The sequence below is a fragment of the Peromyscus eremicus genome, unplaced genomic scaffold, assembly GCF_949786415.1.
Source record: "Peromyscus eremicus unplaced genomic scaffold, PerEre_H2_v1 PerEre#2#unplaced_110, whole genome shotgun sequence".
Lineage (NCBI taxonomy): Eukaryota > Metazoa > Chordata > Mammalia > Rodentia > Cricetidae > Peromyscus > Peromyscus eremicus.
In genome coordinates, this window is record NW_026734349.1 from 126,357 (window position 1) to 148,355 (window position 21,999).

The 21,999-nt window shown below is 34.1% G+C and overlaps 1 protein-coding gene across 1 annotated transcript; it reads left to right on the forward strand.

Moving 5' to 3' along the window:
- Nucleotides 1-3,459: 3,459 nt before the first annotated feature.
- On the forward strand, nt 3,460-18,795 carry LOC131901562 (small ribosomal subunit protein eS17-like). The gene is made up of 2 exons (XM_059252678.1): nt 3,460-3,861; nt 18,703-18,795. Exons 1-2 carry the CDS (start codon nt 3,460-3,462, stop codon nt 18,793-18,795), a joined length of 495 nt encoding a protein of 164 aa, XP_059108661.1.
- Nucleotides 18,796-21,999: the final 3,204 nt, after the last annotated feature.

The window sequence follows — 21,999 nt, forward strand, 5'->3', positions numbered from 1 at the left end:
GACAAAACTTAAGAATAATAGGGATACAAGAAGAAGAATATCAGCTCAAAGGCACAGAAAATATATTCAAAAGCATGGCTTAATGTTAGAATTCAACAACAACACAAACCACAGAAATCATACACAATAATGGAAACTAAATAAAGCTCAACTGAATTACCAATGAGTGAAGGAAGAAATTGAGAAAAAAAATTGAAGACTTCCTAAAGTTCAATTAAAAGGATTGTACAATGAACCCAAACTTATATTACACTATGAAAGCACTAGTAAGAGGAAAGTTTGTAAAACTAAATGCCTACATAGAGAAATTAGAAAAATCTCACACTAGTGACATAACAGCACATCTGAAAACTCTCCAACAAAAAGAAGAAAATTCAGCCTTGAAGAATAGATGTCAGAAAATAATCAAATTGAGGTCTAAAAGCAATAAAGGAGAACCAATAAGAACAATACAAAAATGATTCAAAGAAAGAGTTAGTTATTTGAGAAAAATTAAGAAAATAGACAAACCCCTGTGCAAGCTAACCAAAAGGCAGAGAGAGAGAAAATGTCCAGATTAACAAAATCAAAAATGAAAAGAGTTCATAACAACAGAAAATAAGAAAATATGGAGCATCATAAGATCATACTGCAAAGGGCCACATGGTTTCAGCACAGAATTCTACCAGATTTTCAAAGAAGAGCTAATGCCAATACTCATCAAATTGTTCCACACAATAAAAACAGAAGGAACATTACCAGACTTTTTATGAGGCTACAGTGACTCTGATACCCAAATCACACAAAGATGCAAAAAAGAAAGAGAATTACGGAATAATCTCCCTCATGAACATTGATGCAAAAATATCCAATAAAATACTGGCAATCTGAATACAATAACAAATCAAAAAAATTATCCACAATGATCAAGTAGGCTTTATCCCAGGGATGCAAGGATGGCTCAACATATGAAAACCTGTCAATTTAATACACCATGTAAACAAACTGAAAGAAAAAAATCACATGATCATCTCACTAAATGCTGAAAATGCCTTTGACAAAATCCAACACCCCTTCATGATAAAGGTCTTGGAGAGATCAGGAATACAAGGAACATACCTAAACATAATAAAGTCAATTTACAGCAAGCTGACAGCCAATATAAAATTAAATGGAGGGAAACTCTAAGTGATTTCACTAAAATCAGTAATAAGACAAGGCTGTTGACTCTTGTCATACTTATTCAACATAGTACTTGAAGTTCTAGCTAGAGCAATAAGACAACAAGAGGAGATCAAGGGGATATAAATTGGAAAGGAAGAAGTCAAGCTTTCCCTATTTGCAGGCCCTGACATTAATCCACACACCTATCAACACCTGGTTTTTGACAAAGAGGCCAGAACTATACAATGGAAGAGAGAAGGCATCTTCAACAAATGGTGCTGGCATAACTGGATGTCAATATGTAGAAGACTGCAAATAGATCCACATCTGTCATCATGCACAAAACTCAAGTCCAAGTGCCTCAAAGACCTCAACATAAATCCAGTTACACAGAACCTGATAGAAGAGAAAGTAGGAAGTAGTCTTGAATTCATTGGAACAGGATTCCGGTTCCTAAATATAACACCAGTAGCACAGACACTGAGAGTGATAACTAATAAATGGAACCTCCTGAAACTGAGAAACTTCTGAAAGGCAAAGGACACAGTCAATAAGATAAAAATGGCAGCCTACAGAATGAGAAAAGATCTTCACCAGCCCCACATATGACAGAGGGCTAATATCCAGAATATATAAAGAACTCAAGAAATTGGACATCAAAATGCCCAACAGTGCAATTAAAAAAATGGGTTATAGAGATAAACAGAGAATTCTCAACAGAAGAAACTCAAATGGCTGAAAAACATTTAAGGAATTGGTCAACATCCTTAATCATCAGGGAAATGCAAATAAAAATGACTCTGAGATACTCTGAGCAGGAGTAATGGAGGGCAAGATTCGGGGGAAAGAGAGCTTAGGGAAGTGGGAGGTCCCAGTTGAATCAGGAGCAGATTGGGAGAATGGGAAGGGAGATACCATGATAAATGAAGACACCACGGGAATAAGAATAAGAAGAGTGCTAGAAAGGTCCCCAGAAATCCACAAAGATATCTCCACAATAGACTACTGACAATGGTCGAGAGAAAGCCTAAACTGACCTATTCTGGTGATTGGATGGCCGACTACCCTAACTGTCATGATAGAACTTTCATCCAGTGACTGATGGAAGCAGATGCAGAGATCCATGGCCAAACTCAGGTGGAGCTCCAGAAGTCCAATCAGTGAGAGAGAAGTGGGATTCTATGAGCAAGAGATATGGAGACCATGATTGGAAAAAGCACAGGGACAAATAGCTGAACCTGTGGAAGCATATAAACTATGAACCAATAGCTGAGGAACCCCCTTGGAACTGGACTAGGCCCTCTGGATAAGTGAGACAGTTGATTAGCTTGAAATATTTAGGAGGCCCCCAGACTGTGGGACCGGGACCTGTCCTTAGTGCATGAGCTGGCTTTTTGGAACCTAGGGTCTATGCTGGGAATTTGCTCAGCCTGGGTGAAGGGAGGAGGTGACTGGACCTGCCTCAAGTGTGAATCTAAAAGGCTGAGTTGAATCCCCAGGGCAGACCTTGTCTTGGATTAGGTGGGAATGGGGCATGGATTGGGAGGGGTAAGGAGTGGGAGGAGGGAGTACAGAGGAATCCATGGCTGATATGTAAAATTAAATTAATTATTAAAAAATTTAAAAAAATTACCACTCCTCCCCAAAAATCAGATAAACAAAACAGAAATTCTCAACTGATAAAGGTCTAATATCCAAAATAGACATATTGAACACAAGAAATTGTAAAGCAAAACAAATATTCTCATGTGATGAAAGTCTAATATCAAAAATTTACTTAGTGAAGACAAGAAATTAAATAAAACAAAAATTCTCATCAGATAAATGTCGAATATCCAAAATATACATACTGATCCAAAGAGATCACATAAATAAAACAAATTTTCTCTTCTAATAAAGGTGTAATATCCAAAATATACATATTGAACATAATTAGATAAACAAAACAAAAACATTCATCTGATAAAAGTCTATTATGCAAAATATACATATGAAGCATATAAGAAATTAAACAAAACTCATCTGATTAAGGTCTAATATCCAAAATACATATTGAACCCAAGAAATCAGATAAATAAAACAAAAATTTTCATCTGAAAAAGGTCTAATATCCAAAATATACATATTGAACATAGATAAATAAAATAAAAATTTTCATCTTATAAAGTTCTAATATTGAATAATATACTTATTGAACACAAGAAATCAGATAAATAACCAAAAATTCTCATTTGAAAAGGACTAATATCCAAAATATACATGTTGAACCCAAGAAATAAGATAAATAAATCAGCTCTTTTACCGGGACCCATCAACATGGGCCGCGTTCGCACCAAGACTGTGAAGAAGACGGCCCAGGTCATCATCGAGAAGTACTACACGTGCCTGGTTAATGACTTCCACACCAACAAGCACGTGTGCAAGGAGATCGCCATTATCCCCAGCAAGAAACTCAGCAACAAGATAGCCGGCTATGTCATGCATCTGATGAAGAGGATTCAGAGAGGCCCTGTGAGAGGTATCTCTATCAAGTTGCAGGAAGAAGAGAGAGAAAGGAGAGATAATTATGTTCCTGAGGTCTCAGGCCTGGATCAGGAGATCATTGAGGTAGATCCTGACACCAAGGAAATGCTGAAGCTTCTGGACTTTGGCAGCCTCTCTAACCTGCAGGTTACTCAGCCTACAGTTGGGGTGAATTTTAAAACACCGCGTGGAGCCGTTAGAATCTGTTTTGTCATGTTTTCAATAAACCTGAAAACAACAACAACAAAAAAGATAAATAAATCAAAAATTTTCATCTAATAAAGGTCTAAGATAAAAATATACACATAGAACATAAATAGGAAAATGAAAAAATTCTCTTCTGACAAAAGTCTAATAACTATAACATATATTGAACATAGGAGATTAAATAAAACAGAAAAATTTATCTGATAAAAGTCTAATATCCAAAATATATATATTGAACACAAGAATTCAAATAAAACAAAAATTCTCATCTGATAAAAGTCTAATAACTAAAATATAATTATTGAACACAAGAAATTAAATAAAATAAAAATTCTCATTTGATATAGGTCAAATATAAAACAATACATTGAACACAAGAATTCAGATAAACCAAACAAAAATTCTAATCTGAAAATCGTCTAATATCCAAAATGTACATATTGAACAGAGGAAATCATAAACAGGACAAAGTTCTCATGAGATAAAAGTCAAATATCAAAAATATACTTATTGAACACAAAAAATTAAATAAAAGAAAAATTCTCTGCAGTTCTAATATCCAAAATATACACATTGATGACAAAAAAACAGATAAATAAAACTAAAATTCTCACCTGTTAATGGTTTAATAACCAAAAAAATACATTGCAACCAAAAATCAGATAATAAAACAAAAATTCTCATCTGATAAAGGTCAAAAATCAAAAATGTATTTATTGTACACAAGAACTTAAATAAAACAATTTTTTCCCTCTGAGAACATTCTAATATCCAAAATATACATATTGAACACAAGAAGTTCAATAAAACAAAAATTCTCCTCTAATAGAGGTCTAATATCAAAAATATACATATTGAACACAAGAAATTAGATAAATAAAACAGAAATTCTCACCTGATAAAGGTCTAATGTCAACAATATCATTATTGAACACAAGAAATTAAATAAAACAAGAATTCTAATCTAATAAAAGTTTAATACCAAGAATACATATATTAAACATAATCAGAAAAATAAAACTAAAATTCTCATCTGAGAAAGGAGTAATATCAACAATATACATATTCAACACAAGAAATCATAAAAAGAAGATGAAATTCTCATGTGATAAATGTCAAATATCAAACATATAGTTATTGAACACAAGAAATAAAATAAAACAAAAATTCTCAGCTAACAAAAGTCTAATATCAAAAATATACATATTGAACAAAGAAATTAAATAAAAAATTCTCACCGAAAAAAGGTCTATCTCCAAAATTTACATGTTGAATCTAAGAAATAAAATAAATATAACAAAAATTCTCATCTCATATAAGTCGAATATTCAAAATATACCCATTGAACCAAAGAAATCAAATAAATCAAAAATTTTATTCTGATAAAGTTTTAATATCCAAATATACAAATTGATCCCAAGAAACCAGAAAAATAGAAGAAAAATTATCATCTGATAAAGGTCTAATATCCAAAATATACATATTGAACTGAAGAAACAAGATCAATAAGACAAAAACACTCATCAGATAAAGATCTAATATCCGGCCAGGCGGTGGTGGCGCACACCTTTAATCCCAGCACTTGGGAGGCAGAAACAGGCGGATCTTTGTGAGTTCAAGGCCAGCCTGGTCTACAGAGCGAGATCCAGGAAAGGCGCAAAGCTACACAGAGAAACCCTGTCTCGGGGAAAAAAAAAAAAAGATCTAATATCCAAAATATACATGCTGAACACAAGATATCAGAGTAATACAACAAAAATTGTCATCTGATATATGTCTAATATCAAAAATATACATATTGAACATATTTAGATAAACAAAACAAAAATTCTAATATGATAAAGATCTAATAACCTAAATATACATACTGAACACAATAAATTAATTAAATAAAAATTCTCAACTGACAAAGAACTAAAATTCTTACCTGATAAAGGTCTAATATCCAAAATATATATACACTGTACACAAGAAATTAAATAAAAGAAAAATTCTAATCTGATAAAGATCTAATAATAAAATATGCATATGGGATATAATTGGATAAATAAAACAAAAATTCTGATTTGAAAAAGGTCAAATATCCCAAATATTCATATTGAACACAAGAAATCCTATAAACGAATGAAAATTCTCATCTGATAAAGGTTTAGTATGCAAAATATACATATTGAACACAAGAAATCAGATCAATGAAACAAAAATTGCCACCTGATAAAGGCTTAACATTCACCATATACATATAGAATACAAATAAGCACAAAAACAAAACAAAATTCACATGTTATAAAGGTCTACTATGAAAAATATACTTATTGAACACAAGAAATAAAATAAAACAAAAATTCTGTTCTGATGAAGGTCTAATATAAAAAATATACCAATTGAAAGTAGAAATCAGATAAATAAAACAAAAAATTCTCATCTGTTAAAGTTTTAATATTAAAAATATCCATGTTGAACAGAAGAAATTAGATCAATAAAGCAAAATTTCTCACTTGACAAAGATCAAGTATCCAAACATACATATTGAACACAAAAACTAGTATAAATAAATCACAAAATCTCATCATATCAAAGAAACAAAAATTCTAACCTGATAAAGGTCTCATATCCAAAATATAGATATGGAACATAAGAAATCAGAAGAACAAAACAAAATTCTCATGTAATAAAGGTTTAATATGAAAAATATACTTGTTGAACACAAGAAATAAAACAAATTGTGTTCTGAAAAGGTCTAATATCAAAAATATGAATATGGAACATAATTAGACAAATAAAACAAAAATTCTCATCTGATAAATGTTTAATACCTAAAATATACATATTGAACACAAGAAATCAGAAAAAACAATTCTAATTTGATAAAGCTCTAATATTAAAATATACATATTGAACACAAGAAATGAGATAAATAAAATGAACAATTCTTTTCTGATAAAAATCTAATATCAAAAACGTACATACTGAAAACAGTAAATTAATTAAAACAAAAATTATTATCTCAGGAAAGTCTAAATCCAATCATACATACTGAACAGGATATTAAATAAAACAAAAATTCTAACCTGATAAAAGTGTAATATTCAAAATATACATATTGAATACAAGATATCAGGTAAATAAAAGGAAAATTCTCATCTGATAAAGGTCTAATATCCAAAATATACATAAAGAACACAAGAAATCAGAAAAAGAAAACAAAATTCACATGTGATAATGGTCTAATAAGAAAAATATACTTATTAAACATAAGAAATTAACTGAAAAATTCTGTTCTGATAAAGGTCTCATATCCAAAATATACATGTTGAACACAAGAAATCATAAAAATAAAACAAAAATTCTCATCTGATAGTGGTGTAATATTGAAAAAATACATAATGAACAAAAAATGAGATAAATAAAATGAAAATTCTTATCTGATTTATGTCTAATATCAAAAATACACATACTGAACACAAGTAATTAAATAAAACAAAAATTCACACCTGATAACAGTCTAATATCCAAATACTCCTATTGACTACAATAAATCAGATAAATAAACCAAAATTTCTCATCTGATAAAAGTTTAATATCAGAAATATACACATTGATCACAATAAATTGCAAAAATAACAAAAATTATCAGCGGCAGGTCTAATATCCAAAAATTACATATTGAACACTAGAAATCAGTTAAATAATATAAAAATTCTCATCTAATAAAGGTTTAATATCCAAAATATCCATATTGAACTCAAGAAATTAAATAAAACAATATTTCTCACCTGAACAAGAACTTACATCGAAAATATACATATTCAAGCAAAGAAATCAAATAAATCAACAAAATTTCTCATCTGATAAATGTTGAATATCCAAATATTACTTACTGAACACTAGAATTTAAATAAAAAACATTGTCATCTGATACTAGTCTAATATCCAAAATATCATATGGAACACGAGAAATCATATGAATACAACAAATATTCTCATCTGATAAAAGTCTAATGCCCTAATTATACATATTGAACACAAAAAAATAGATTAATAAAACAAAAATTCTCTTCTGATAAAGGACTAATATAAACAATATGCCTATTGAGCACAAGAAATCTGATAATTAAAACAAACATTCTCATCTGTTAAAGGTCTAATATCCAAAATATACATACTGAACACCAGAAATTATATAAAATAAAATCCTCTTCTGATAAATGTCTAATATCAAAAATATGATTAGGGAACATAACTAGAAAAAACACAGAAATTCTCATTAGATAAAAGTCTAATATCAAAAATATACAAATTGAACCAACAAATCAGATAAATACAATGAAAATTCTCATATGATAAGGGTGTGATATCAAATGTATACGTACTGAACACAAGAAATTAAGTAAAACAAAAATTTTCATTACATGAAATTCAAATGTAAAAAATATACATATTGAACATGAGAATGCATATAAATAATACAAAAATTCTCATCTGATAAAGGACTAATATTGAAAATAGACATATTGAACATAACTAGATGAATAAAATAAATAATCTCATCTGATACAGGTCTAATATTCAAAATACACATATTGAAAACAAGAAATTAGATAAAACAAAAATTCTCACCAGATAAATAACTAGTATCCAAAATATGCATATTCAAAAAAGAAATCAAATAAATAAAACAAAATTTCTCATCTGATAAATGTCTAATATCAAAACTACACTTATTAAAGATAAAAAAAATCAGATAAATAAAACAAAAATTCTCATCTGAGAAGGGACTAATATCCAAAATATGCACATTGATCCCAAGAAATCATGTAAATAAAACAAAAATTTTCATCTGATAAAGGCCTATTATCCAAAATATCCATATGCAACAAGAGAAATCTGAAAAAAAAACAAAAATTCTCATGTGATAAAGGTCAAAAATCAAACATATACTTATTGAACACAAGAAATCAGATACATAAAACAAAAATTCTCACTTGATGAAGGTTAAATATCAAAAATATACACATTGAACACAAAATATCATAAGAATAAAACAAAAATTCTCATCCGATAAAGGTGAAAAATCCAAAATATACATATTGAACATAATTAGATAAAAAAGTACTCTCATCTGATAAATATCTAATATCTAATATATATATGTAGAACACAGGAAATTAGATAAAACAAAAATTCTCACCAGTAATGTTCTAATATCGAAAATATAAATATTGAAAATGAAAAATAGGATAAGAAAACTAAAATTCAAACCTGATAAAGGTCTAATATCCAAAACAAATATTGAACACAATAAATCAAAATTTCTCACCTGAGAAAGGACAAATATGCAAAATATTCATACTGAACACAAGAAATTAACTAAAAGAAAAATTCACATCTGATAAATGTCTAATATCAAAAATATGCATGTGTAATGTAATTAGATAAATAAAGCAAAAATTCCCATCTGATAAAAGTCTAATAACCAAAATATACATACTGAACATAAGAAAACAGGTAGATAAAAGGAAAATTCCCATCTTATAAATGTCTATTATCCAAAATATACATATTGAACACAAGAAATCACATAAATAAAATGAAATTCTCATCTGATAAAGGTCTAATATCAAAAATATACACACTGAACACAAGAAATTAAATAATAAAAATCCTCACCTGATAAAGAACTAATATCCAAAATATACATACTGAACACAGCAAATCAAATATATAAACTAAAAATTCTTATCTGATAAAGGTCTAATAACAAAAATATACATATTGAACCATAATTAGACTTATAAAACCAAAACTGACACTTGATAAATATCTAATATCTTTAAAAAAATTATCATCTGAAAAGGTCTAATATCCAAAATATACATATTAACATAATAGATAAATTAAACAAACATTTTCATCTGATAAAGGTTTAATATCCTAAATAGACATGTTGAATATGTTGAGATAAATAAAACAAAAATTTTCATCTGATAAATTTCTATTATCCAAAATACACATAGTATAGAAAAGAATTCACATAAACAAAACAACAGGTCTCATCTGATAAAGGTCTAATATCCAATACAGACATATTGAACACAAGAAATCAGAAAAAGAAAACAAAATTTCTCATGTGATAAAGGTCTAATATCAAAAATATATTTAAGAAACATAATAAATGAAAAAAAACACAAACTCTCGTTTGATAAAGGTCTAAAACCAAAAAATACACACTGAACACAAGAAATCATATAAATAAAACAAAACATCAAATCTGATAAAAATCTAATACCAGAAACATACATATTGAACATAATTAAATAAATAAAACAAAAATTTTCTTATGATAAAAGTCTAATATTCAAAACATACATATTTAATACAAGAAATCAAATTAACAAAACAAAAATTCTCATCCCATAAAGGTCGAATACCCTAAATATACATATTGAACACAAGAAATCAGAAAAGCAAAAAAAATTTCTCATATGATAAATATAAAATATCAAAAATATTCTTATTGAACACAAAAAATTAAATTAAACAAAACTTTTCACTTGATGAAGGTCTAATATCAAAAATACACATATTGAACATAATTAGATAAATAAAACAAAAATTGTCATCTGATAAATGTCTTATATACAAAATATACATATTTAACCCAAGAAATCAAATAAATAAAACAAAAGTTGTCATCTGATGTTCATCTAATATCAAAAACATACTTATTGTACTCAAGAAATTAAATAAAAGCAAAATTCTCATCTGATAAAGTCTAATATACCAAACATACCTGTTGAATACAGAAATTTAAATAAAATAAATTTTTTTGTCTGATAAAATTCTAATATCAATTATATACATATTGAACACAAGATATTAAATAAAACAAATATTCTCATTTGATAAAGGTCTAATATAAAAAATAAACTTATTGAACACAGGAAATTAAATAAAAAAATTCTCATGTGATAAAGGTCTAATATTAAAATATACATATGGAACACAAGAAAACAGAAAAAACAAAAGGTCTGATTGGCAAAGGTTGAATATCCAAAATGTACATTTTGAACACAAGTAATTATATAAATAAAACAGAAATTATCACCTGATAAAAGTCTATTATCCAAAATATACACATTTAACCCAAGAAATCATATCAATGAAATGAAAATACTAATCTGATAAAGGTTCATAGCAGCATTATTTGTAAAAGCCAAAACCTGTAAACAACCTAGATGCCCTTCAATGGAAGAATGGATAAAGAAAATGTGGTACATATACATAATGGAGCACTATTCAGCCGAGAAAAACATTGACATCATGAGGTTTACAGGCAAATGAATGGAACTAGAAAATATCATCCTGAGTGAGGTAACCCAGACTCAGAAAGACAAACATGGTATGTACTCACTCATAAGTGGATACTAGATATAAATCAAAGGATAACCAGACTGCTACTCACAACTCCAGGGAGGCTAGCTAGTAAAGAGGACCCTAGGCAAGAATTTGACTTCCAGCATCCACATAAAAACTCACAGTCATCTTTAATTCTAGTTGCAGGGAATCTGACATCTACTTCTGGCCTCAATAGGCACCAGAAATGCAAGTGGTACATAGACATACATGTAGGCAAAGTACAAACATAGGGAACCTTAAATTAAAGCTACTATCTTCTAGTAAGAAATGTGCTAAGAAAAAATGTGGGGCAGGAGCAGCTACTTGTGCTGTGGGCTATAAACATAAAAAGGTAATAATGTATAAACAAGCACCAGGATTGAATACATAGTTCTACTAGGCTGAATTAGAGACAAAGAGCTCTCTTGGATTCTGGCAATGCTTAATTTTTTGTTCACAGAAAACACCAAACTGATCCTAAGAGTCACACGGGCTAAGCAGGTCAAGTGCTGTGACAGAGCAAGGCACTTAGTTTCCCTACAAGGAGCACAACCTGTTCTCAGGGGCCTAGAAGAACATAATCCAGGGCTGCAGGAAAACTTTATTCCTTAATTTGTATTTGTCTGGACAATCCTGGTATATTGTTTCTGTTATAGAAAAATAATTATAACCTCACTTAAACATACATAATGTCTCCACATTCCATAGGACTGAAAACATATCCTGAATTTAAGTAATTGAACTGAAAAACGCTAACTACCAAGTGAAGAATAAAAAAAAAAACATCTACCCAAATGATTGTCTACATTTATTAGCAGATTTCACATTTGCTGGAATACACAATCATTTATTTAGACATTTATGAGGGGAGAAAATAACTGGAAGATAAATGATAGTTTACTGTACACACACCTGTACTCACAGCTCTCAGAATGTAGCAGGATTACCCCAAGTGTGAGACCAGCCTGGTCTATGTAGATGAATTCCAGGAAAGCCACCCAGCAAAACTAGCTCAGATATATTGATTAAATCATTAATTATAATTTTAAAAATAGGGCAAATGTAATTTAGCTACAACATTTTTTCAGCTTTGTAACAAGATGATAGACACTTTCTTACACACAGTCTCAATATTATCCACAAGAAAAGCATGAGTCTTTGTTCAAAAATAGGATATATGAAAAAAAGCCTTAAAAACCAGGAAATGAAGTCATGTAACATCACAATTATCTTAATATAAGAAAAGTAGATGAAGTGAAAACTAATCTACAAGATTCATTAAGCAAAGGACAAGATCTATTTACTGAGATTGTACCAAAGAAAAAAATATTTTCATGCCATGAGGTGCAGGCCTTTAATCCCAGGACACAGGAGGCACAGCCAAGTGGATCTGTAAGTTCAAGGCCAGTCTGGTCTACAGACCAAGATCGAGGACAGACACCAAAACTATGCAGGGAAAACCTGTCATGAAAAACCAAGAAAAAGAAAAAAAGAAAGAAAGAAAGAAAAAATATTTTCACATATCAAACAAGTAGTCCTAAGGAAGAAAGCAGTACAGTGGAAGAGCCACTGCCTTGCATGAGCCCTGCCTGGGTTTCACTCCATGATGAAATTGTCTAGAATAATAAATCTAAGATATACAAAAAAACCTAATTCTAAAAGCAATAAACTTTTTAATAGAAAAGCTGAATAATAAAAAAAATTTATAAATAATTTGTGTAGCCATGGGCTGAAAAGGACAAAAATCAAACAAAGATAACACAGACAGAATGAAAGACAATATTATTCTTCATCTCTGAATCAAAACCTATACAGTATGAAAAAAGGAGCAACATTTTCATATTTTATATTTATATATCATAAAATGGACAGTGGCTGGTGTGGGGCTAAGGGCATCCAGACAAAGCCATCCTCAGGTAAATATAAAGTTCAAGGTCACCCTGGCCTGCTAAACAGCAGGTGGCAAAATAAGTAAATCAGGCTCCGAATTTTTAGCCCACATGTGTTGTTATACTTTCTCAAAGCAAAACCAACACTGACATTTAGTAGCCATATAAAAGTATCTAGCAAGTTATGGCAACATATATTTTAATTCCAGAGCTCTGGATTCAGAAGCAAACAAATCTCTGTGCCTGATGTCAGCCTGCTCTACTCAGCAGTGCTAGGCCCAACAAGGCCACATATTGAGACTGTTTCACAGAACCTAAATAAAGACCAGACATGCTGGTGTAAGCTTTCCTTCCCAGAACTTGAGAATCAGAGACAGGAGGATCTGTCTGAGTTCAAGGTCAGCCTGATCACCAGGTAATTTACAGGACAGCCAGGCCTACATAGAAAGAATGTGTCAAAAGAAAAAAATCAAAACAAGGTCTGTTTTTATTACATAAAAACATTAAAGTTCTTTACTATGACCCTAAAAAGTCTTTAAAATTTCAGTGTCTTCAACAGTTGCAGCCTTATACAATACTGAAAAAGATTTAAAATGATTTTTCTAAACCACAAATATTAAATGCAAAAATGTTTTATGCATCTTCTCCTCAGAGAATCCAAATTATCCCAAGTATCCCACATTCCAAATATTTATTTTATGGCTACCAAAAAAGACTAGTTCTATGAGTTCAGAATTTTCAGAACATACTGTCATGTTATACAAAATTGGTGAAGGCCAAAGACTTTCCAGAGAAACAGTCATATAATTAGATGATAATAAAACTAAAAACATAGAAGGGCCACCTGGGGAAAAAATGTGACATAAAGACATACCAACAAATTATATCATGCTCCATTAAACAAGAATGACAAGATTCTAATCGAAATCACTGGCCATCACTCATCCTATATACTCATTCTCTCCTTTGCCAAAAATAGAAAATATGTTATGTGAGGAGCATCTTCCACTAAAATTGGAGAGGTTCACTTGAAGCCCTCTGATACTTTAACTTTGTAGAAAACAGTTTTGACTACTAAAAGGATCTCATTCTCTTATGATGAAGAAATAGATATCTGTTAGGATCACTTAGACAACATCTTGTTTCTTGTGACTGAATGTGGGTTCCTGAGAACTTTCCTAGCACCCTGTCTTTTCCTATTCCCATGATGTCTTCATTTATCATGGTATCTCTTTCCTTGCTCTCCCACTCTGTCCCTTTCCAGCTCAAACCTCCTCTTCCCCTATATGCTCATCCCCCATTCTTTGCCCTCCATTCCCCCCCCCCTTTCAGTTGGCTCAGAGATCTCATCTATTTCTCCTTTGCTGTGCTATCTATGTGTCCCTCCTAGTTTGCTGGCTTCCCTGAAGCTATGGGTTGCAGTCTGGTTATCCTTTGCTTTACATCTAATATCCACTTATGAGTGAGTACATACCATGTTTGTCTTGTGAGTCTGGGTTACCTCACTCAGGATGATAATTGCTAGTTCCATCCATTTGCCTCCCAGTTTCATGATATCCTTGTTTTTTTTTTACTGCTGAGTAGTACTCCTTTGTGTATATGTGCCATATTTTCTTCAGCTCGGGTCATCTAGGTTGTTTCTAGGTTATAGCTATTATGAATTATACTGCTATGAACATAGTTGAGCATTTGTCCTAGTGGCAAGATTGAGCATTCCTTGGGTATATTCCCAAGAGTGGTATAGCTGGGTCCTGAGGTAGTTTAACTGCCAATTTTCTGACAAACAATTTATGGAAATAAATTTTAAAAAGGAGGGGCTAGAGGCATGGCTCAGTAATTAAGAGCACTGGGTGTTGTTACAGAGGACCCAGGTTCCATTTCTAGAACCTACATGGTAGCTAACAATTTGCTGTAACTCCAGTCGCAGGTATCTACTGCCTTCTTCTGACCTCTCTAAGTAGTGTGCTGCTGTGGGATGTATGGCAAATGTGTTGCTAATTAATCAATAAAACATTGATTGGCCGTTGGCTAGGCAGGAAATATAGGCGGGGCAAAGAGGAGAATAAAGCTGGGAAGTGGAAGGCTGAGTCAGGGAGACATTGCCAGCTGCCATGATGACAAACAGCTTGTAAAGATGCTGGTAAGCCACGAGCCACGTGGCAAGGTATAGATTAATGGAAATGCATTAATTTAAGCTGTAAGAACAGTTAGCAAGAAGCCTGCCACGGCCATACAGTTTGTAACCAATATAAGTCTCTGTGTTTACTTGGTTGGGTCTGAGGCTGTGGGACTGGCGAGTGAGAGAGATTTGCCCTGACCCTGGGCCAGGCAAAAAAACTCTAGCTACAAATGGCGCCCAATGTGGGGCAAGAGTTTCCACCTAAAACCTGAGAAAAGATTTTAAAATGGAGCTAAAAAATAGTTCCTAACTGTCTCTCTCAAATGAGCAGCAGCTGCCGGTTTGAGATACTGGTGGGTTCCAAGAATGTGCGCTCGACCTGCAGTTTGGCGGGAATGAGACCTCTGCAAGTGGCACATTAAGCTACATGGTGGATTTAGCCTTTGCTAGTACAAAGCAGAAGAGGTTTCTGGGCTGCACGCTGCTTGGATAAAACCATAGACCCATCATAGCTCCCAGAGCTGGCGGTAAACGTACTGTACCATACCACCATGTTGGGAAGCTGAGGTGGGCGGAGCCAGCAGCCACAGCTGCTGCAGTTTAAGGCAATAGATTCATGATAAGACAGATTCAGATTGCCGTTTCAGTCTTACAAATGCTGCAGTTTAAAGCAATAGATTTACAATAAGACAGATTCAGATGTAATAGTTTACAATGTGTGTAAAAATGTACGTAGGCTTGAAAGAGAGAGAAAAAGGAATATATACAGTTATATAAAGAAATAGAGTTTTTAAAAATAAAGTCTTTAAAGAGACAGTAAAGGTAGTATATAAAATAAGCCACGTAAAGATGGATATTACACAGAGAATCTGGATTGTGTTGTCTTTGGGATTTTTAACTGCAGAAAAACATTTGATTGTAAAAGCTGTTGAGTTATGCCAAAATGTATATTTTAAAGATACCTTGACTTCAAAATTTGGGTGTAAGGATATGTTACTTTGGAAAGGAGACTCTGCTTTTGTTCCCACAGAAAGCCAGAGGCTATGGATTTGTTCAAGATTAAGATACATCAGGTTTGACCAGCCAAGACCCCCTGAAAGGTCTCCGATGACACCATGGCCCAGATGATCCAACATCCAGAATGGTTTGAAGGCAACTGGCTCAGATGATACACCCTCATGGACTATTCCATAATTCTAAAATTTTCTTTGTATCCCCATAAGATACAGCGCCCCTCTCCAGCAGGAAGTAGTAAGAGAAGCTACGCCCAAATTCCCAAATTATATGTAATTTTACTTTGTTAAGGTTAAAACCTTCCTTTTTGAAAAAAAAAAGGGGGAAGTGCTGTGGGATGTATGGCAAATGTGTTGCTAATTAATCAATAAAACACTGATTGGCCGTTGGCTAGGCAGGAAATATAGGCGGGGCAAGGAGGAGAATAAAGCTGGGAAGTGGAAGGCTGAGTCAGGGAGACACTGCCAGCTGCCATGATGACAAACAGCTTGTAAAGATGCTGGTAAGCCACGAGCCACGTGGCAAGGTATAGATTAATGGAAATGCATTAATTTAAGCTGTAAGAACAGTTAGCAAGAAGCCTGCCACGGCCATACAGTTTGTAACCAATATAAGTCTCTGTGTTTACTTGGTTGGGTCTGAGGCTGTGGGACTGGCGAGTGAGAGAGATTTGCCCTGACCCTGGGCCAGGCAAAAAAACTCTAGCTACAGTGTGCACTGCCACATGCATGGACAAAACTCATAAAATTTCATTTTGTTAAAAGTTACAAAAAGTGAACAATGGGATTTTCTACAGTGATGTCACAGCCCTGAGACAGGCAGCAGCCAGAGATAGTTAAAATGACTTCCCTAAGGTCTTTCATGGAAGGAGCCATGGCCTTCCACTGACCCAGCCTGCTCAGAGGCAAAAGCAGCTTCATTCTGAGGTTAATATAGTTCATCATAACCATTCATCTAAGAGCAGAGTAAACAGTGCTCTTAAGTGTCTTTTTCCTGAAGTTTCCTTTGTGTTCTCTATCTTTTCTATATATGAAGCATATTGAAGGAGGAAGCTCTCTCTCTTTGCCACTTTGCCCTAGCACTGACTACCAAGTACATCTCTTTCCCACCATTAGATCCTTCTTCCTTGGTATTTTGGTGTATACTAAAGACCAGCTGAGACATGCAGCCTCATGGAATGAACAACTACTGGCTTCTTCAAATTTCCATTGGTAGGCAGCCATTGTTGGACTACCTGGACCACAGCTTGTAAGACATTCTAAGAAAACAACTTTCTACATACGTGGAAAGATTCATTCTCCCAGTCTTGTTCATATAGAGAATATTGAATAATACAGATGTGTTGTTTTATTTTTTTAACCTGCCCACTGAAGATGATGTGCTGGCTAACAATGGTGTTTATAACCACCTTCTGCCCATTTCCATCATTCTCTAAGAATTCAACTATGTATGAAGACTACTCTTTATTATTACATAATTTGCCCACACTCTGCTCTGATTTTCAGGAATAAAACTCCTTAAGCAATAGAGCCATGATCCAGCTTTCTGATGCTGAAAGACCTATTTATCCTGTTTGTGATCTAGTTCCTGCTTTTTTCCCCTGGTTGTCTGAAGTTCCTGTGACGAGCAGGTAAAAAGTATAATCAATTCACCTGACCTCAGTGTGAAGCCACCTAAGAAACATCTCCTTTTGTGTGCTTAAATCTCTCTTTAGTTGTTAATATTCTTGGAATCTTTCCACCTGTATGACAGGAAATCTCCACCCCACATAGTATAGTCGGTTGTACAAGCTAGTTACCCACATTGTGTCCAGGAGGAAGAAGGGGGAGTGCCTATGGAGAGCAGCAAGATCAGGTTGTCTGCTACTAGAGCCAGGGTCAAGTGCTATTGAATTGCAAATCTTTGCTGGTTCAGAAAAGGTCTGGGTCTAGTGTGTAAGGCAGGATCAGGAATCATTGTGCTGTGTCTTTAAGTGCAGTGTAACCCTATGGGAGCTGCTTCTGTCACTCAGGCTGTATTAGCCAATCAGGTGCTTTAGGTAACCTGCCAGTCTGAAGTTATGCAGGGTCTTTCCGGCCTCCTGCTTCAGGGTCTTTCAGTCCTCCTGCTTCAGAATTGGCTTAGAAGGGAATCTGTCTCCAGCAGTTTTTTTTTGTTGTTGTTGTTTTTTGTTTTTTTTGTTTTTGTTTTTTTTTGCTGTGCTGTGAGTGTTGCTGCTGCAAGCTGAGCAAAGAGCATGGCCGAGCTGGAAAACCACAATATGGTGAGCGAGGGGCTGCTGTCCTCAGACTGGGAGGAGTGCTCAGTTGAGTAATGGGAGTCAGTGTGTTGAGTCCTTCCCTTGCTGGGTGGGAGCAAGTGGTCAGATGCAGAGTTCTGCTTGTTCTTGCCTTGTCCTGCATTGTCCAGCACGGTGCCGCTCTTCCTACCTGCTCCAGCATGGATCTTCGTGGTCCTGCAAAGTCTTTGCAATTGTTGGGGCAGCTGGCAGCTTCTGAATAACTCCACTCTGCTGGCTGCATCTGTGCAGAGCATTGGGAGCAGGACTGCACTTTGAAATGTCCTTGTTGACATCACTGTGAAATGCCAGCACCATGTGTGTGTTGTTCTTATGGAACATAGCTTTCCAAACTCAAAGAGAACTTGTCCGTCCCTTATCTTCCAGAAGTTCTACACTTTCAACATTTAACATTAAGCTTTAAAATCCAACTGGAATTAATTTTATGAGCTTGTAAACAGTATTTCCTGTTTAAAGCTGCACTCCAATGCTCAACTGTGTTGTAGGAGAGTAGAATTGGTCATAGTAAAATTGATGGTATGTTATCTTTACACTTCTTAGGAGACATTCACAAAATAGAATTTAGGTAAGATAAGGCTGTATCACAAATACCCCAAAAATAAGTAGTATGGTAACCATGCCGATGAGAAATTACCATGATAAGATGTAAAAGTTTGTTCCTCAGGATTAACCAGCTACATTTCTTAACATGGGAGACAACCCTGGTTTACAACCAGTAGAAAGGCCCATCCTTCAACTAAAAACCTGGCTTTTAACATGCTTTTCAAGAGATCATTACAGGGTCACAACCAACATTAATTCCTGGTATGCCATGGAGGCATATTAATTCTTGAACAGGAAGTCTCCAGTCTTTTTGAAAAGCAGTTTTGAGTCAAGGTTTTCTATATTGGTTGAGGTGGACTTGAACCCTGTCTGTAGCCCCATAGAGCATTGCCTTTATTATCCCCAACTAATCCCGTAAATTCTGTATTACATGTCTACATCACCACAGAGTTCTAAAATTACCAGTTTGAGACACATAGTGGACTGTCCACTGCACAACAGGGAAAGGAAATGAGTGTAGAAAATGGCTTCTTCCTTCAGACCAGAAGAGGAAGAATGGAATTGGCCTGTAGACAGGTAGTGAGGTCTCCAGTCAGGGGGACGTGCCGAGGACAATTTTAAGAGACATGCCATATTGGCTGCCTGAGTTAAGTTTCTGTTGTCCAGTATTGAGCCACTAATCAGAAACTTTTGACATGCCTGGACAAGTCTGTAGCTTGAGTTTTCCTGCCTGGCCCACGGTCAGGGCAAATCTCTCTCACCCGCCAGTCCCACAGCTGCTCAAACCCGACCAAGTAAACACAGAGACTTATATTGGTTACAAACTGTATGGCTGTGTCAGGCTTCTTGCTAACTGTTCTTACAGCTTAAGTTAATCCATTTCTATAAATCTATACCTTGCCACGTGGCTTGTGGCTTACCGGCATCTTCACATGCGGCTTGTCATGGTGGTGGCTGGCAGTTTCTCTCCCTCAGCCTTCCACTTCCCAGAATTCTTCTCTTTGTCCCACCTATACTTCCTGCCTAGCCAATGGCCAATCAGTGATTTATTTACTGACCAATCAGCAACACACTTGACATACAGACCATCCCACAGCACAAGTCCTGAGTTAATAGAAAATAACTTAACATTTCCTTATCTTTCTGCTACAGTGACCATTATTAACAATGTTTTCTGGTTAGGTTGCTTGGTTGGGTTGCTTGGCAACTCAACAGTCCCCTGATCTTTTCCCAAAGAAAGTTTTCTGGTCTGCCTCTATAAAACCCACCTGAGAAAAGTAAAATTTTGCCGCTTGATCAGAATACTGTCTTGCTGTCAATTCTTTGTGTCTCTTGTCCCTTTCATTTGCCATTTGCCCTTCTAGGGTCTCTGCTGAAGATCCCACTGGCCAGGACAGGGATGGGCCACTGTTTACACCACAGGGGGCATTAGACTAGGCAATAGCTTGATCACAGACTGAAGTTGAGTGCAGTGAGGTGCAAAGGTCTCCATTACAAAGAAGGGCTGATGGGGCACAGTGAGTGACTTTCTCTGTAATTTCTCTGCATGAATTAATTCCTCCTATGTGAATGAAGACTGGCACTATTAGGTGGTGTACAGTTTATGGAGGATAGCTTGAACTACTAAGTATTCAGTTTCCAAATAGCAAACTCTTCTACGGAGATGTGTGCAATCCTTATTGATACAGTGAAGTCAGATGAGAGTTTGGAGATACAGGCCATTGGCTGTAACTCCATGTGTTAGTTTATACTACACAGTAGCTATCATTTTATGTGGGACAAAGTCATACAGTCTCTTATTAATGGTATTCACTCTACCATGGAGGTGCCTACTCTGATTCAAAGTCAGTATAGCTACATATGCTTTCAGTTATTTTTGTCACTTTTAAACATCAATTATTGGTATCCTTTTTAATATTAATTTTCTTTTGATGCATTACTGATAGTTTTTTCTATGTTTCCTAATTTAACAATTTTATTCCATTTTTTTCTTAACTGGTATTTGTTTATGTATTTATTTATGTCAGTTTATAATAGTGCTTCTCAAACTTGGAGGTCATGGCTCCCTTTGGGGGATCAAATTACCCTATCACAGGACTGGCCTAAGACTGTCAGAAAGTGTGGATATTTATATTATAATTCTAACATGAACAAAAATATAATTATGAAGTAGCAGTGAAAACAATTTTATAGTTGGGGTGTCACCACATTATGAGAAACTGTATTAAAGAGTCACAGCATTAGGAAGGTTGTGAACCATTGGTCAACATACCTTGTAGCTCAGGCTTGCCTCACACAATATACTTTAGAATTGCTTTGAATACCTATTCCTTCCTCTGCCTTCCAGTGCTGGAAAGATAGTCCTGCAACTCCTTCCAGGCTGGGCTTTGACTAGTCTGTGGGAAGGAAAAAGAGACCAGTGTATGAGTATCCTCCAACTTCTCTAGATTTCATTGTGAATTTACAAATGAAGTGGAACTTGTGTAAGAATTGAGTTCACTGACCAACTATAAAGCAGGTATAGTCACCGCAGAGAGAGAGATGAGGAAGAAAGAGGGTGAAAACTTTCCTGCTGTGATAGTAGTTGACCTTAGCAATGAGTAGTGAGATAATCAATGTTACAAGATCAATAAATGTTCTGACTGGCCATTTCTTTGGTCCACAGACCAGGCAATCAAGAATCTGGATACCAAAGAATTGAAATTTCATGAAAGCAAATTAGAGTAGTTACACCATTTGAACCTAAGAAATAGAACTGGAAAGAATGGTGTGGCCCTGCCTAACATGACTGTGTTTTCCAGGTTTAAGATGTATACCCCAAGAGAAATGGTATGAGTAGTACTTGGTGTCCTCTAATACAAATC

Coding starts and splice junctions, on each gene's coding strand:
- LOC131901562 (XM_059252678.1), top strand. CDS start 3,460: ATGGGCCGCGTTCGCACCAAGACTGTGAAGAAGACGGCCCAGGTCATC. Junction 3,862..18,702: donor TTAAAACACCGCGTGGAGCC/GTTAGAATCTGT, acceptor TGCATTGTCCAG/CACGGTGCCGCTCTTCCTAC.